This window comes from Moschus berezovskii, chromosome 8, assembly GCF_049115385.1.
Source record: "Moschus berezovskii isolate FMDL1 chromosome 8, NW_MosBer_1.0, whole genome shotgun sequence".
NCBI lineage: Eukaryota > Metazoa > Chordata > Mammalia > Artiodactyla > Moschidae > Moschus > Moschus berezovskii.
The window spans coordinates 86,403,010-86,421,065 of record NC_142467.1 but is presented as its reverse complement, the minus strand read 5'-3'; the positions used below and the strand labels follow the sequence as shown (position 1 = coordinate 86,421,065).

Below are 18,056 nucleotides of genomic sequence, written 5' to 3'. Positions count from 1 at the left end.
AATGACAACCAGAGAGGAGGGTACAGAGAGATAAAAATCCTTGGGACCTAGGTCATTTTAACTCTGCTATTTAATAGATTACTAGAGTATGCATTTGCTTCAAGAATTATTTGGCTGAGAGTATTAAATCACACACCTCCTAATGAGGCATATTAGGGTTACAACTACAGACAAAACCCAAGTAACAAAATTCAGTTTTCTGACTCAGAAGAGAATTTAGGTGCTTAAAAAAGGTGTCAGAAATGTTTTCTCAGACCATCTTTAAAGACTTCAGATATCTGTCCTTGTTTATTGATGCTTCTGTTCATGATAGTACCAAAACATGAGCTGTGGAGAATAAACTAAAAGTCACCTCAGTATCTTCACCCAGAATTGAAAGAACATGTGTTTCTTTCTAGAAGAATTCTAGAGGCTTCATGAAAAAGTTGGTCAATTCCAAAATAAAGCAACAGTTAATTTTCTAGAAGGCCTAAGTCAGTTCTAGAGAGTCTGAAACCCACGTTGGCTTTCCTTTCATTTATACACACTTCAGTGTGATCTCTTAGCACGAGGTAAGCTGCAGCTCTTAGGGGACAAAGTGTGATTATGACTAAAATTATTCCACAACTTTCCCCCTGAAATTAGTAATAACAAATCTCATTTTTCAGATGAAGAATACAGCCACTCTTCTCTTTCTCAATGGTTTATACAATAATGTTATTTTTCTTCTAAATGTGTAGGCACAACTGATCTTTAAGCTGGAAAAGTCAGTGTAAGCAACATTGCATTTGAGGTCAGTTGGTCAAAAAAATGGACATGAGCCAGATCCCACATCCTAAACATTTTGCCTCAACAGTGTGAACAAAATACCCACTCTCCTCCTGATCTCCAGCAGAAGCCAAACAAAACCCTGCAAGACCCATTGGAATGGGAACCCCGTCAGGGACAGAGAGACATGCACACACACTCCCTAAGACACAATAAAAAGGCTCTTTCACGTGGAATGTTCTGTGCACAGACAGCACAGGACCTCCCCTGGAGATCGATGCTGTTTTAGAGACAGCCAAGAAATCACAAGCCTAAAACAAAGTAGTTCAAACAAGATAAAGAATAATTTCCCCAATTCCAAAGGGAAGCAAGTAAAAATTCCTAAAACCAGCTTATCTATTATACATAGCCTGATGTTCGTTTTGACTGGTTTCAGAAAATTCTTTGGTGGCAACGAGGACAAATCTGTGTTGTCCTGAGAGCTTGGTAATTTGAAAACTATTCCCTTTGTCTAAATGTTAACATTTCATGCATTACAACTGAGTTGCACTTGAGCTCTTTCTCACATTTTTCAAGGCAAAATGAAGTTTAAAGGAACAGGAAGAGTACATAATTACACGCGCAGCAAGGAGTTAGCCAGAAAACTTAAGTTTTAACTGTGAAGTTTAGAAAAGCAACTGTATTACATGACATTCCATCATTTAATCCTCATAATCATGAATACAGGATTTTAAGTGCAATTTGTTTATCATCCAAAACCATCATCTTAGAATTATAATTCTAATACAATGGAGACAAATTATATATTATGAATTAGTACCTAAATGGTCATGAATTTTCATTTACTACCAGTAATTCACCCCCGTTATCTGAGAAAGTACTTAGTATTGGTACCTCAGAATTCAGAGATAAATAAACAAGTTAAGCACTGAAAATATCAATTTTGCTTCTGCTTTAAAACCAACAAGTGGTAAATTTTCATCACCAAGAAAACAGAAACAAGTAAAAACAGATGTCGGAATACAAAAGCTGTGTTACCACAACTGCCTTACTGAATGAAGGAATCTGAATTCTGGATCCTACTCTGGAATATGTTTTCATATTCATAGAAGTATCAGAATCAGATTACTGAGATCTCCTTCTTTCCAAGTGCCTTTCTTTATACTCTATTCATAACAGTTCTATGTATAATACATGTAGAGATTTCAAAGAAACACTATTTGTGAGCTGGGTTGGGGATCCACACCACATTCTGCATTGGGCTGCAGAGGGAAGCCCATGGAGACAAGGGGTTCACAGAGCAAAAACATCCTGAGACAGACAACGGCAGGTGGACACTTACCACTGGAGCAGTTGGTCCCACCCCAGCCAGGCTCACACTGACAGGTGTTTGGAGCAATGCAGCGACCATGGACACATTTATCAGCACAGTGGGCTGTCAGAGAGAAAAATCAATCAAATAAGGAAAGTTGGCACAAGAAAAGAAAACCCAACAACACAGCTGTTTCACATATCAGTCTCAAGTATCACTTAAAAACAACATGCATGCTTGATAATTTTCTTCAGTCCACTCCTCCGTCCTCTTGTAGTCCTCTGTGTAACCAAACAATTCCCCATCTTATTTTGAGACCTCCAAATAAATGCCTTCATTTCTACTATTTAATTCTACTTCATGCTAAGTTAGGAAAGAAGTTTCAAGAAAAATTGCCTGATCTACTTTTTAAAAAATTATCAATGACTACCAAATACATCCTCTTTGTTTCAGCAGAAGCATATGTGGACGCACAAACATACCGCAAAGCAAGATCTCAGGACTCCAAGACAACAGAGGAGACCAAAAGGTATTCCCTTTACTAGAAACCACAGTCAAATTTCTTTGTGCATGTGTTATTCATAACTATGACACAGCAGAACTAGATATCCTTTATCTGTTGAGGAGAATAGCTGAAAAACATCATCCAGGTCTTTCAGTTCAGTTCAGTTCAGTCGCTCAGTCGTGTCCGACTCTCCACGACCCCATGAATCACAGCACGCCAGGCCTCCCTGTCCATCACCAACTCCCGGAGTTCATTCAAACTCATGTCCACAGAGTCGGTGATGCCATCCAGCCATTTCATTCTCGGTCGTCCCCTTCTCCTCCTGCCCCCAATCCCTCCCAGCATCACAGTCTTTTCCAGTGAGTCAACTCAAAGGACGTTTAATAGGATGCAAACTTGTATTTCCTGAAATTTTGATCACTCTATTCTGTTGCAGTGTCCTCATCAGGGGACCTACCTGATGGTTTCTTGTAACAAATTTATATCTTTCTTTAGAATATTCCCCACTAATTCTCAGAATCAAGTCCTGATACCTTACTTTGATTTTCAAAGTATCTCTCTCTCTCCGAAGATATTGCTCCAAACACTGCACCCAGACAGATCTTTGCACTTCCATTTATTTTTCTTTCTACTCTTGCTTTTGCTTTCTTTTCACCTAAAATGTCTTTCCCATATATCTCTTCATGTCTGAATTCTCTTGATAAAAACCTTAAAAGCGATGATCACTTTTAGCTCAGCAATATATGTATGTGTGTGTGTATCTTATAATAATATAATATATAATTTCCCTTAATTGTGTAGGGGAAGGTCTGGATCCTGAATCACACTGTTACATGGTAGCATGTACACCCAAGACACTCGCATCTTACAGAGAATGTTGGCACCCTTTGTAAACATGCAAATTTGACAGTGTTTGGTGCAACCTGGCTAATGTAGTGATGACATCAATGTTTGCAACATATTGTTAGTGATCAGTCTTCAGACATTCAATTTTCAATTTCTCCTCCTTCAAGATAGTAAATCTACTTAAAATTCTGTTTCCACAGTTTGAGAAGTTTTAAAAATTAGATACTATTTCTCTTTAATATGAAACCAGAGTTTTCTGTTACATTTAAAAGAAAACACAGAAATTGTATATAGTGGTTGATGAAAAGAAGTACCATTCATATTCTCAAATTTCAATTTTTATTTCTATTTGAAATACTCTTGTTCTCATGCATTAATTTTATACTAAGCAAATGTTATAAATGTTAACTTATAAGGTAAATCTATATTAATAAAAAAAACTTTGTCTTTATATCTTAGGCATCCACATATAATTTCATTTGATCAAAAAATCAGTTCCACCACTTGAAACTTGGGAAATCTCTGGGTACCCAGGTCACTGGATTGGATGACAGTAACCTGGGGTTTTATATCTACAAACAGCATGTGGCCAGGAGAGCAGGAGTTTGGGGGGTGTTCCATGGGCAAGTCTCAATTTGCTCCTCTCCCTTTTTCCTCTCTCATTTTTTTCATTCCTTATCTTCCTTTATGCCTTGTTTTACTGCACAGCTTTCTCTCCTCCAAACTATGTCTTTGATATGCACAGCCATGATACAGACTACGAACTAAACTGTGGTTTTAGGTGTAGTTTAGCTCTTCGCCCCTGGGTGACACCAAAAGATTGTCCACTGTACCCACCTGAATCAACCAGAAAGGAAGGACTAAGCAAACTGGTCTAGAACCTTTTCTCTAATATATTACTAAAAGGGGTAAAAAAGAAAGAAAAAAATGCATGGTAAGTTCTGGGTCCCAAAAGGTTAGGGATCATAATTGCTTCTGCTTGGATACCAATTGATTGTTCTTTGTTACTCTCGTTTTGTTGATTCCAAGAAAGGATACTAAGTGAATTTCTACATGTAAACATCAAAGAAGATCTGCTTCAAAATGCTTTGAGATTGCTGAATATTCATACATGTTTGAGTCCTGATGATACAAACTTTGTATTTTATGAAATGAACACCAAGAAGACCAGTCAATTGTAATAGATGAAAAAACTCCTATGATGGTAATTTTTAAATCTAGTTGTTTTTTTTTTTTTATGAAAACCTTGAAATAACATTTGGCTAAAGTTTAAAGCAAAACATTAGTAGATAGCAGAAAACAAATTAGACTGCAAGTTAATTAGGAATTGGAAGCACAATCTGCTTTCCTAACGATCTTTTTTCCCTTCATTAAAGCTAGAGTCAAAGGAATCACCTCAAGGCATTGAAGCCTAAAGTCACATAATGATCTAAATAATGAAATATACTGTTGGTACAGATCCTCAAAGGAAAGAACACAAAATCTACTGCTGTGTGGTGCAGAATCCACATGGCATTAGACTGCAACACAAGCATCATTTCTGTTCCATGTCCTCTCCCATAGCTTGGGACTCCCCACATCCAGCAACATTTCTCACCAAGAACCCACAGACCAGTGAGAGCAAAGAGAGACAATGGAGGAGATGAGAGCAAGCCAGAAAACTTTATGTTCTCTGATGTACCAATTCTCCAAGTTGCAGGAAAACGACCATAGCATCTGTGGTGACACACAGACTCTTCCTCTAGGAAACTGGTTGAGCTAGATCCCTACCCTAGTTTCATCTTTCCTCTTTTAGCCTCAAATGCCACCTACTCTGGGTGCTGAGCTTTCAGGACTAACAAACTCCATGTAAGAAACCATGGTGAGGTAAAGATATGAATTTCTCATATAGAAAATGCCAAAGTCAGCTGGAAAAGAAGACAGGGAACAGCGGTCACTTGTAGCAAATGCTCAACAGCTTAAATTTCAAGAAGCACAAAAGAACCATCCTAAGTATGGCTTTCTCATCCATGGGCAACTGTCATTTTATTCCCTATTCTATTATTATGTTTTTAATATTTATTTATTTATTTTTGCCTGTGCTGGGTCTTCATTGCTGACTTTTCTCTAGTTGCAGAGAGCAAGCGAGGAATACTCTCTAGGTGCTGTTTGTGGGCTTCTCATTGAGGTGGTTTCTCCTATTGGAGAGCATGGGCTTTCAGGCACTCGGGCTTCAGCAGTTGGGACATGTGGGCTCAGGAGTTGCAGCTCCCAGGCTCTGAAGCACAGCCTCAATAGTTGTGGCACAGGGGCTTAGCTGCTCTGTAGTATGTGGCATTTTCCCAGATCAGGGATCGAACCTGAGACCCTTTCATTGGCAGGCAAATTCTTGACCACTGAGCCACCAGGGAAGCCCCATTCTTATTTTTATAAGTGCAATTAATACCAGGAAAATGCTAACAAAGACAGTCTACCCAATATGATCCTTTTTCACATCTCTCTTTTAAAAAATGGTGAAGAAGCACATTCTGAGTTTTCGGTAATCTTTTAGACACTGATGTAAGCTGAATATGTGGAGCCATTTGGTACACCACTGTGGACACATCAGGTTGCAAGGGGCAGGCAAGGCATCCTCTCCCTCAAGAACTAGGGGGCAAGACACACTGATGAGAAAAACACACTCTATCTTTGAAGTGAAAGCTGTGGACAGCCTGTCTGCCTGATGGACAGGTGAGGACTGACCTCATGACCCTGGAATCTTCTCTAATTAGGATCCTGTTTCATCCTTAATTCCTAAATCCATTTAAATCCCATTACCAGTTACATGGCTCTCATTCCTTTCACTTGTAAATATTTGCCTTTAATACTGGGAGTCACTAACTACACTCAATAGTTTTCTCTTCTGCCATAAACATTTCCCTTTGGATTTACACCTAGGGTATGGCAGAAAGGTGAAAGTAAGAGTGGACAAACTAGAGACTCCTTTAAACCAGTTGCATCATTAAACAGAATACCTACTGTGTCCTAAAAGGATATATTATAATCAGTGCTTTCAAATTCATTTGAAAAATGCTTCCATGATCCATCTCTTGAAAATAACTGTCCACTATAAACACACCAGATGGTCAATACTAAAATCAGATTGATTAAATTCTTTGCAGCCAAAGATGGAGAAGCTCTATACAGTCAGCAAAAACAAAACTGGGAGCTGATTGTGGCTCAGATCATGAACTCCTTATTGTCAAATTCAGACTTAAATTGAAGAAAGTAGGGAAAATCACTAGACCATCCAGGTATGACCTAAATCAAATCCCTTACAGTGGATGTGACAAATAGATTCAATGGATTAGATCTGATAGAGTGCTTGAAGAACCATGGAAAGAGGTTCGTGATAACTGTACAAGAGGCAGCGATCAAGACCATTCCCAAGAAGAAGAAATGCAAAAAGAAAAAATGGTTGTCCGAGGAGGCCTTACAAATAGTTGAGAAAAGAAGAGAAGCCAAAAGCAAAGGAGAAAAGGAAAGATATACCCATTTGAATGCAGAGTTTCAAAGAATAGCAAGGAGAGATAAGAAAGCCTTCCTCAGTGATCAGTGCAAAGAAATAGAGGAAAACAATAGGATGGGAAAGACTAGAGATCTCTTCAAGAAAATTAGAGATACCAAGGGAACACTTCATGCAAAGATGGGCTCCATAAAGGACAGAAATGGTATGGACCTAACAGAAGCAGAAGATAGTAAGAAGAGGTGGCAAGAATACACAGAAGAACTATACAAAAAAGATCTTCATGACCAAGATAATCACGATGGTGTGATCACTCACCTAGAGCCAGACATCCTGGAATGTGAAGTCAAGTGGGCCTTAGGAAGCATCACTACAAACAAAGCTAGTGGAGGTGATGGAATTCCAGTTGAGCTGTTTCAAATCCTGAAAGATGATGCTGTGAAAATGCTGCACTCAATATGCCAGCAAATTTGGAAAACTCAGCAGTGGCCACAGGACTGGAAAAGCTCAGTTTTCATTCCAATACGAAAGAAAGGCAATGCCAAAGAATGTTCATACTACTGCACAATTGCACTCATCTCACATGCTAGCAAAGTAATGCTCAAAATTCTCCAAGCCTGGCTTCAACAGTACATGAACTGTGAACTTCCAGATGTTCAAGCTGGATTTAGAAAAGGCAGAAGAACCAGAGATCAAATTGCCAACATCCACTGGATCATCGAAAAAGTAAGAGAGTTCCAGAAAAACATTTACTTCTGCTTTACTAACTATGCTAAAGCCTTTGACTGTGTGGATCACAACAAATTGTGGAAAATTCTCAGAGATGGGAATACCAGACCACCTAACCTGTCTCCTGAGAAATCTGTATGCAGGTCAAGAAGCAACCGTTAGAACTGAACATGGAACAACAGACTGGTTCCAAATTGGGAAAGGAGTAAGTCAAGGCTGTATACTGTAACCCTGTTTATTTAACTTATATGCAGAGTACATCATGAGAAATGCTCGGCTGGATAAGGCACAAGCTGGAATCAACATTGCCAGGAGAAATATCAATAACCTTAGATACGCAGATGACACCACCCTTAAGGCAGAAAGCGAAAATGAACTAAAGAGCCTCTAGTGAAAAAGTTGGCTTAAAACTCAACATTTAGAAAACTAAGATCATGGCATCCAGTCCCATCACTTTATGGCAAATAGATGGGGAAACAATGGAAACAGTGAGAGACTTTATTTTCTTGGGCTCCAAAATCACTGCAGATGGTGTCTGCAGCCATGAAATTAAAAGACGCTTCCTCCTTGGAAGAAAAGCTGTGACCAACCTAGACAACACATTGAAAAGCAGAGACATTACTTTGCCAACAAAAGTCCACCTAGTCAAAGCTATAGTATTTCCAGTAGTCAAGTATGGGTGTGAGAGTTGGACTATAAAGAAAACTGAGCACAGAAGAATTGATGCTTCTGAACTGTGGTGTTGGAGAAGACTCTTGAGAGTCCCTTGCACTGCAAGGAGATCCAACCAGTCAATCCTAAAGGAAATTAGTCCTGAAAATTCATTGGAAGGACTGATGCTGTAGCTGAAACTCCAATACTTTGGCCACCTGATGTGAAGAACTGACCCATTAGAAAAGACCCTGATGTTGGGAAAGATTGAAGGTGGGAGGAGAAGGGGACGACAGAGGATGAGATGGCTTGATGGCATCACCGACTCAATGTACATGAGTCTGAGTAAGCTCTGGGAGTTAGTTGGTGATGGACAGGGAAGCCTGGCGTGCTGCAGTCTATGGGTTGCAAAGAATAGGACACAACTCAGCGACTGAACTGAGAATCACACACCTTCCAGCTAATCCATCTTTCCTGAGAAGTCTATCTTGGTGTCATAAATAAAAAGTGTCAAACCTTGTTTTGCTCATTTTTTATTCTAAATTACTACAGAGGAATATAGATTTTTTAGCATTAAAGGTGCCTTTACTAAACACCATTCCCACATTTTTCAGATAGGAAAACTGGGACCTGGAAAATGGAATGATTTTCCCAATAGTTGCAGTGACATTAGAGGCAGCAGGAGTGACTCCAGGTGTCTGAATCTCAGTTGACCAAAATGTCTGATGGTTTTGAAGGGAGTGGGGGGCGGGGCAGGAAAAAAAGGATGATAGCAGCTTCACTGGGTCAGATACTAGGGCAGGTATGCTAGATGGCTGCAAGTCAGGAGTTAGAAGATTCAGATGAGAAAAACAGAGAAAGTAGAGAATTGACTTCTAAGATAAATTTTATCCACTCCATATTTTTGTTTGTGGCCAGTTATATGCAATGTCTTTATAAATGTCAAATTGTTGCTACAGTGTTCACTACAGAGAGGAATCATTTTGTTTTCATATTTGCAAACATTACATTGCAGCCTGCCTTCTTGTGTTTATTTATGAAAAGGAATGGATTCCCTTCTTTACCATGGGGTGGTAAAGAGTCAGACACAAATGAGTGATTAAAAATACCCTACTACATGAACAAATACTGTGAAGCATATTCAATGTTTCCATTTATATGTAATCCAAATAGGCAAATCTATAGAGACAGAAAGTATATTAGTTTTTGACTAGGGCTGGGAGGGACTAAGTGTGAATGTGGAGTGATGGCTAATGGGTAGAGGGTTTTACTAAGGACATAAAAATATTCTAAAATTGCTTGTGTCCTGGTTGTACAACTCTGTAAAGATGCTAAAACCCATTAAATGATTAATGTTTGAATATTATGGTACTGAACTACATCTCAAAAAAGTCATCATAAAAGTACTGAACAGAGCAATTAATTCCACCTGGAGTGAGAACAAGGCGGGTCTCTGGAAAGTGGGAATGTCTGATCTGGGGAGTGGACACCTCTGGAATAAAGTTGCGGGAAAGAGACGCCAGCAGCAGCTGCCCCAGACTCCATTCTCTTTTCATCCCACCCCCAAAGATACATAACTGACTGCATAGGGCAAGGGGCTCTCACCCCACAGCCACCACAAGTTCATATACGTGACTTGCATTGATAGCTGATCAGTCATGGAGACTGAGATAACACAGAGTCTAGAAAGTTGAAGTTAGTAAAGGTATTTTTAAAAAGCCACACCTAGACTTCCTTTCCTTCCACTATTGATAGAGCTTTCATGACAGAGCTGGAAGGACAAGTACAAAGAACAATTACTGCCAGTGTCTTTTGCAGACACCTCTAACTGCAAGCCTAATAGATAGTCTTCTTTCTACCTTAATTAACAGAATACCCCTGTCACCAAGGACAATGACGTGACCAGCAATAAACTACATTCCCAGCCCTCTTTCTGGATTGAAGTGTCCATGTGGAAACAGTATAGAGGGATAGGCTCCATGGTAAATGCAATTTCCCATCTCTTTCTTCATCTTGATGCCCAGTATGTGGACAAAAAGGCTGAATCTGAAAATACCATCAGGCAACCTTGAGGGAGGGACTTCCCAGGTGGTACGGTGGTAAAGAATCCACCTGCCAATATAGGAGACATAAGAGGTACAGATTCAATCCTTGGGTTGGGAAGATCTCCTACATTAGGAAATGGCAACCCACTCCAGTATTCTCACCTGGAAAATTTCACAGAGAAACCTGGCGGGTTACAGTCCATGGGGTCGCAAAGAGTTGGACATGACTGAGTACACACACACACACACACACACACACACACACAAAACCCTGACGGAAGAGCCCAGGGAATCATGGAACTCTTTGCTCTGAATTTCTTGCATGGATGAACAAATGCCATAAGTCACTAACTTCCAGACATTTTATTATATAAAAAATAAAAAATTCCTCAGTAAATCTTTCCATGTTTCAACTATCTACTTATTGCAGCCAAAAATGATTCCTAACATACACTGGCCCTTTGGAAGACTTTTCAGATGAGTCAGTTCCTGAGTTTTAAAAAAATTCTGTAATAGCAGAAAATAAGTACCTCAAAAATATCCCAAAAGCACTTCGCAAAATCCAACATCCATTCCTGAAAAAAATTCTCTACAAACTGAGATTACCGAAAAAAAAAAAAAAAAGAAAAAGAGCTTCCTTGACCTAAAGGGGCAAATACGAAAAACCTGTCACTAAGATTAGACTCAACAGTAAAAGAATGACACTTGACCCCTTAGATTAGAAAAAAGACAAGGGAGTCTGCTCCTATAATTGCTATTCAGCGAGGTTCTAGCAAGGTAATATTGCAAGAAAACAGAAGTATCAATAAAAGATTGGGAAGGAAGAAGTGAAACTGTCTTTGTTTACAGATTATTGAAATATATGTATGTATGCAGAAAATCTAATGAAAATCTACTCAAAAAAAGGTACTAAAATAATAAGAAAGTTTAACAAGTTTGCCGATAAAAACCAATATAAAAAACTTAATTATATCTCCATATACAGGGGAGAAACATCAGCAATGGAAATTTTAAAAGCTACTTATAATAACACCAAAATATGAAAAATTTAGGGATAAATCTGACCAAAGATGTGAAAGACCTATGCACTAATAACTAACAACATTGCTGACAGAAATTAATTAAACTACCAAGCAAAGTGACCTATTTGACATTTAAAGAACACCTCACCCAATAATAGCAGAATATATGGGATATTCTCTCCAAATAAAAATAGAGACATTACTTACGAATCAGATGGCTCACTACTGTTAAGATTAGTTTTCTCCCAAATAGATGGACAGAGCCAATGCAATATCACTTAAAATCCAAACAGCTTCTTTGGTTGAAATTGACAAGCTGATTTTAAAATTCATATATAAATACAAAGGACCTACAATAGCCAAAACAACTCAGAAAAGATAAAGACTAATACTACTCTTTTTAAAGACTCAAAAACTACAATAATTAAGCCAGTGTGATATTGATGTGTGTGCTTAGTCACTCAGTTGTGTCCAACTCTTTGTGACCATTTGGACTGTAGCCTGCCAAGCTTCCTCTGTCCATGGGATTTTTCAGGCAAAACAACTAGAGTAGGTTGCCATTTCCTCCTCCAATACTGATGTATATATATAGACAAACAGATCAAGGGAACAGAACATAATCAAACAATCTACACATATATGGACAGTTATCCTTTGCAGGGGCACAAAGATAATTCAGTGAAGAAAGAACAGTCTTCTCAACGATGCTGGAAAGTTTGGATATTTATAGGCAAATAACCTAGATAGCATATTGAAAAGCAGAGACGTTACTTTGCTAACAAAGGTCTGTCTAGTCAAGGCTATAGTTTTCCAGTGGTCATGTATGGATGTGAGAGTTGGACTGTGAAGAAAGCCGAAGAACTGATGCTTTTGAACTATGGTGATGGAGAAGACTCTTGAGAGTCCCTTGAACTGCAAGGAGATCCAACCAGTCCATTCTAAAGGAGATCATACCTGGGTGTTCATTGGAAGGACTGATGTTGAAGCTGAAATTCCAATACTCTGGCCACCTCATGGGAAGAACTAATTCATTTGAAAAGACTCTGATGCTGGGAGGGATTGAGGGCAGGAGGAGAAGGGGACAACAGAGGATGAGATGGCTGAATGGCATCACCGACTCAATGGACATGAGTTTGGGTAAACTGCAGGAGTTGGTGGTGGACAGGGAGGCCTGGCGTGCTGCGATTCATGGGGTCGCAAAGAGTCAGACACGACTAAACTGAACTGATAGGCAAATAAATAAACATGGATATATAATTTTGCACCATATACAAATATTAAATCAAAATGAATCATAAACCTAAATATAAAACTGAAAAGTATATAGCTTCTAGAAAAAAAATGTAGGAAAAAACCTTTGTGACCTTGAGTTGGGCAAAGACTTCTTAGATATGGTGCCAAAAGTACAACTTACAAAGAACAAATTAATAAATTTATTCATCAAAACTAAAAATTTCTGCCCTTCGAAAAATATCATTAAGAGATTGAAAAGATAAGCCACAGAAGGGAAGAAATATTTATTTAAAAACTAGCTGATAAAGAACTTGTATTCAGAATATACAAAAAGTACTAAATATGAAGATAAGCAGCTCAATTACAAATAAATAAACAGGCAAAAGATTTCCTCATTTCACCAAATAAGATGTATTAACAGTACATATGTCTTGAAAAGATGCTCAATATCACTTGGCACCAAAACAATATGAATTAAAGCTACAATAAAATAATACTACATATCTTATTCAAATGACTAAAATGAAAAAGATCGACTGTACCAAGGATTGGAGGAATTAGAACTCTCATTACATTGACAGCTGACAACTACTCTGGAAATTTTATTCAGTTTCTTACATTGCTTATGGACATTTGTATTACTTTCAGCTTTTAGCTACTACAAACAAAGCATCTCTACACTGTGTACAAAGACTGTACCAAATGATTCAGCCATCCTACTCCAAGGTATTACCCAAAAGAAATGAAGGCATACATCCATACCAAGACTTTCACACAAATTCTCAGAGCGACTTTATTTGTAATTGCCAAAACCCAGAAACAGTCCAAGTATCCACAAATAGATGAAAGAATAAATAAATTACGGTATATCTATATAACAGAATACGATATATCTACATAACAGAAATATGGTATATCTATATAACAGATGAAAGAATAAATAAATTATGGTATATCTATATAACAGAATATGGTATATCTATATAACAGAATACTACTCAGCATTAAAAAGAAATGACTCAATAATATATCTAATATATATATGGATAAATCCCAAAGTGGTTGTGCTGAGTGAAAGAGACCAGAAACAAAAAAGAATACACTGTGATTGCATATGTGTTAATATAAAGCTCTAGAAAATGCAAAGCAACCTAAAGTGACTGAAAGTAGACCAATGGTTACCTGAGGGTGGGCGGGGCAGTGCAGGTAGGAATGGCTGGGAGGAATTGCAAAGGAACATGAGCAAATATTTATACATGATGAACAAGTTCACTGTCGTGATTGATGTGATTTCATGATTATAGACATATGTCAGTACCTATCAACTCTTACCCTTAAATATGTGCAGTTTATTTTATGACAATTTTACCTCAGTAAAGCTGCTCTTAAAGCAGAGACATTACTTTGCCAACGAAGGTCCGTCTAGTCAAGGCTATGGTTTTTCCAGTGGTCATGTATGGATGTGAGAGTTGGACTGTGAAGAAGATGGACAGGGAGGCCTGGCGTGCTGTGATTCATGGGGTCGCAAACAGTCAGACACGACTGAGCGACTGAACTGAACTGAACTGAAAGCTGCTCTTAAAAAAGGAAAGGTAGAATGTGAGAAGAACTTCCAGAGAGGGGCAAAGAGACCTCTCTCTATACAAACGCTGCTGTTGCTAAGTCACTTCAGTCGTGTCTGACTCTTAGCGACCCCATGGACTGTAGCCTACTAGGCTCCTCCATCCATTGGATTTTCCAGGCAAGAATACTGGAGTGGGGTGCCATTGCCTTCTCCACTCTATACAAATAGGACATAATAAAAACTCTGAGCTAACACTAAAACACTACGAACATACTTTGCAATTTCAGTAAGTGTGGTCATTGGAGAGTGGGCTCTCCAAATGTTTATGAAGATATTTGTTTTAGAGCCTCCCAAGACATATTTATTTTGGGAAGTGCTAGTACGACAAACTCACAATGCAATGTTCTACACTAAGCTTCTCCACAAAGTAAATTACATATACAAGGAAAACAATGAAATTGACTATTGTAATGGATCCCACACAAGGGATTGTAATACCATCTGTGGAGCACATAATCCTATTCATTTATTCAAAAATGGAAAGTTTTCAGCTTAATTCCACACATACACAGGCATTAGCTCTTCTGGCCACAACACCCACATTGTGTCTCCTTAAGTTAAATCAGATTTGAATAATATTAAGTAACATGATCCTAATGGACCAGAGTTTCAAAAAGTTAACAAGTGCTGAAATAAACTCTAATTCTCCTAAGCACAAATTCCTAACAACTCAGCCTACAAACTGGTTTGATGACACAAATGCAAACCGATTCTTTCTGAGAAGGATTTCAGAATCATCAGGAGACAGTTGAGAGAAGAAACCAGAAGGAAGGTACCTTCATTCGGGATAAATTATTTTCCTTCCTGTCTGGTCATGCTTGTATCTACTGGGAAGGCATAGCGATTCTGTGGTAACTGCCACACCAGGCTCTTCTGTTTTTAGAATGGCATTCCTCTTGGTCTGACCACTTTCTATGGAGCCATGGAATTCTGTGACAAATATTCCTTCCCACAGCCTGCTTTGCACCCCCGTGACATTTCTCCGTCTGCCCTATTTCACTGTTGATACTTGTTTCCAGACACTTTGCTTCTGGCTATCCAACACGTTTGAATCACATGTTACTAATAAACGCCAGCTCTGGGGAAAGTGAAGAGGGCGGTGATGGCCATAGTTGCCACTTTTCCCATTCAGTGTCTTTCCTCCTTGGTGACGGCCCCTGGACATTTCCTTCTGGACTCTGGTGCCCTCCTTTCTGTTCTCCTTCTCTGTCAATGCTAACTTGAGAATAAATGGAGTTCTCATAGCCAAGAATCAATGACTAATTATAACAGCTAAGGTTATTTCCCTTGTCAGGGACATTTGCATTCTACTATGGAAGCCAAATGTCTATATTAAGTGGCAGAAGTTCTTCAGAAAGGGGAGGGTCAAACGTCTAAAAGAAAGCTGGCAGCAGGATCATTACTACTAGAAGGGCTCATAAAAACCAGGGAACACAAACTCAAATGCCTGCAGGAGCCAGGGGGATCAATGAAAAGAGTAAGTAGGTCAGTTAAGGCCTGGAAAATCCAGAGAGCATGTGCTCATTTAAAAAGGAGCAGCTCCAGGGGGGTCAAAAGGTACAAACTGCCAGTTGTAAAATAAAAATAAGTCATGGGACTGTAATGTACAGGATGGTGACTATAGTTAATAATCCTGTATACCATATCTGAAAGTTGCTAAAGGAAAAGACAATAAAAATCCTCATCACAAGACAAAACGTTTTGTAACTATGTGTGGTGACAAGCATTAACTAGCCCTACTGTGGGGCTAGTTACATCTCACAATATATACAAATATTGAATCATTATGTTGAAATCCTGAAACTAATGTAATATATCAATTATATCTTAATTAAAAATAAATAAATAAAAGGGTAGGCTCTGATAGGCAGTAGTGTCCCCCGCCTATTGCCACATAAGAAGATCAAGCCGGTGTTACTCATCTCTTGATTTTTCTGTGGAAGATAAAAGTCCTAGGTTTCATGTTAAAAGTTCTTTAAATGTTAATAGTAAGTGGACCAAACAAAACATGATTATGTGTCAAATCATTCAGCCTGCTAGTTTGTCACCTCCAACAGAGAGTACTGGCCTGCTTTATAAACACATCGGTGATGGTCTTAAAATGTTCAAAATAAAGAGCCATAAAGCTCTTTGACGGACTGTTTTAAACTTATCCATCCTTTTCTCTTAATTTTAGTATTTACTCTTGTACTAACTGCAAATCTATGATTTAAACAGCCATTTCAATTTAATATCAAAATCAGCTTCATATGCAGAAGACTCATTGACAACCTCACTTTTGGTAAGCAACCATTTGCCATGAAATAGCTCTATTAATGGAGAAGGCAATGGCAAGCCACTCCAGTACTCTTGCCTAGAGAATCCCATGGATGGAGGAGCCTGGCAGGCTGCAGTCTGTGGGGTCGCTAAGGGTCGGACACGACTGAGTGACTTCACTTTCACTTTTCACTTTCACACATTGGAAAAGGAAATGGCAACCCACTCCAGTGTTCTTGCCTGGAGAATCCCAGGGACGGGGGAGCCTGGTGGGCTTCCATCTATGGGGTCACACAGAGTCAGACACGACTGAAGTGACTTAGCAGCAGCAGCTCTATTAATAATAGTTCAATACTTGGAAGGGAAACCCAGCCGATGCTGTACCAATTGATGAAGATAGTAAATAGGTGTACTGTCTATACAATGGCGAAGGGAATGAAGTATCTGCTATATCCCGTCATGACTCAACTAAAATTTCTCTTTCTTGAGTTGTTTAAATAGACATTATCACTGTCGTTAGAGGAAATTACAGTGACACAGCCAACATGCCTGAAAAAGACATCTATCATGGTATCCCCCTTACAGAACAATAATTCAGCACTCACCCACAGACAAAAGAGCCTTTGTGGGAGCTATGGGGTCCAACACCATATACTAAGGGACCCAGAAGCAGTCTCACCTAACTGTGCATCAAGTAATAGACATACAGACTTGTTCCCAGTTGTGGACACTGAGTGGCCTCTGAACTCTCCAGTCCATCTTGGCTATGGTCTAGGAACCCCAAGAGAACAATGTATTAGACAATAACAACTGGATGAGATAGCCTTTGAGAAGTACCAGGTGTCCAGAGGAGAAGCTCCAGCACATCACTGGAGCAAATATGTATATCATTTCAGTCAGTTCAGTTGCTCAGTCGTGTCCGACTCTCCGCGACCCCATGAATCACAGCACACCAGGCCTCCCTGTCCATCACCAACTCCCAGAGTTCACTCAAACTCATGTCCATCAAGTCGGTGATGCCATCCAGCCATCTCATTCTCTGTCATCCCCTTCTCCTCCTGCCCCCAATCCCTCCTACCATCAGACTCTTTTCCAGTGAGTCAACTCATCGCATGAGGTGGCCAAAGTATTGGAGTTTCAGCTTTAGCATCAGTCCTTCTAATGAACACCCAGGACTGATCTCCTTTAGAATGGACTGGTTGGATCTCCTTGCAGTCCAAGGGACTCTCAAGAGTCTTCTCCAACACCACAGTTCAAAAGCATCAATTCTTCGGCAATCAGCCTTCTTCACAGTCCAACTCTCACATCCATACATGACCACGGGAAAAACCATAGGCTTGACTAGACGGACCTTGGTTGGCAAAGTAATGTCTCTGCTTTTTAATATGCTATCTAGGTTGGTCATAACTTTCCTTCCAAGGAGTAAGCGTCTTTTAATTTCCTGGCTGCAGTCAGCATCTGCAGTGATTTTGGAGCCCAAAAAACTAAAGTCTAACACTGTTTCCACTGTTTCCCCAAATATTTCCCATGAAGTGATGGGACCAGATGCCATGATCTTCGTTTTCTGAATGTTGAGCTTCAAGCCAACCTTTTCACTCTCCT

At 39.2% G+C, this 18,056-nt stretch overlaps 1 protein-coding gene across 2 annotated transcripts in view; it reads right to left on the bottom strand.

Moving 5' to 3' along the window:
• MEGF10 (multiple EGF like domains 10) overlaps positions 1-18,056 on the bottom strand; it is a 187,809-nt gene that overhangs the window by 92,252 nt on the left and 77,501 nt on the right. For both annotated transcript variants that reach the window (XM_055430492.2, XM_055430495.2), the window contains exon 5: positions 2,090-2,182. In XM_055430492.2, coding sequence (XP_055286467.2) covers positions 2,090-2,182 — 93 coding nt within the window. The remainder of the gene's footprint in view (positions 1-2,089; positions 2,183-18,056) is intronic.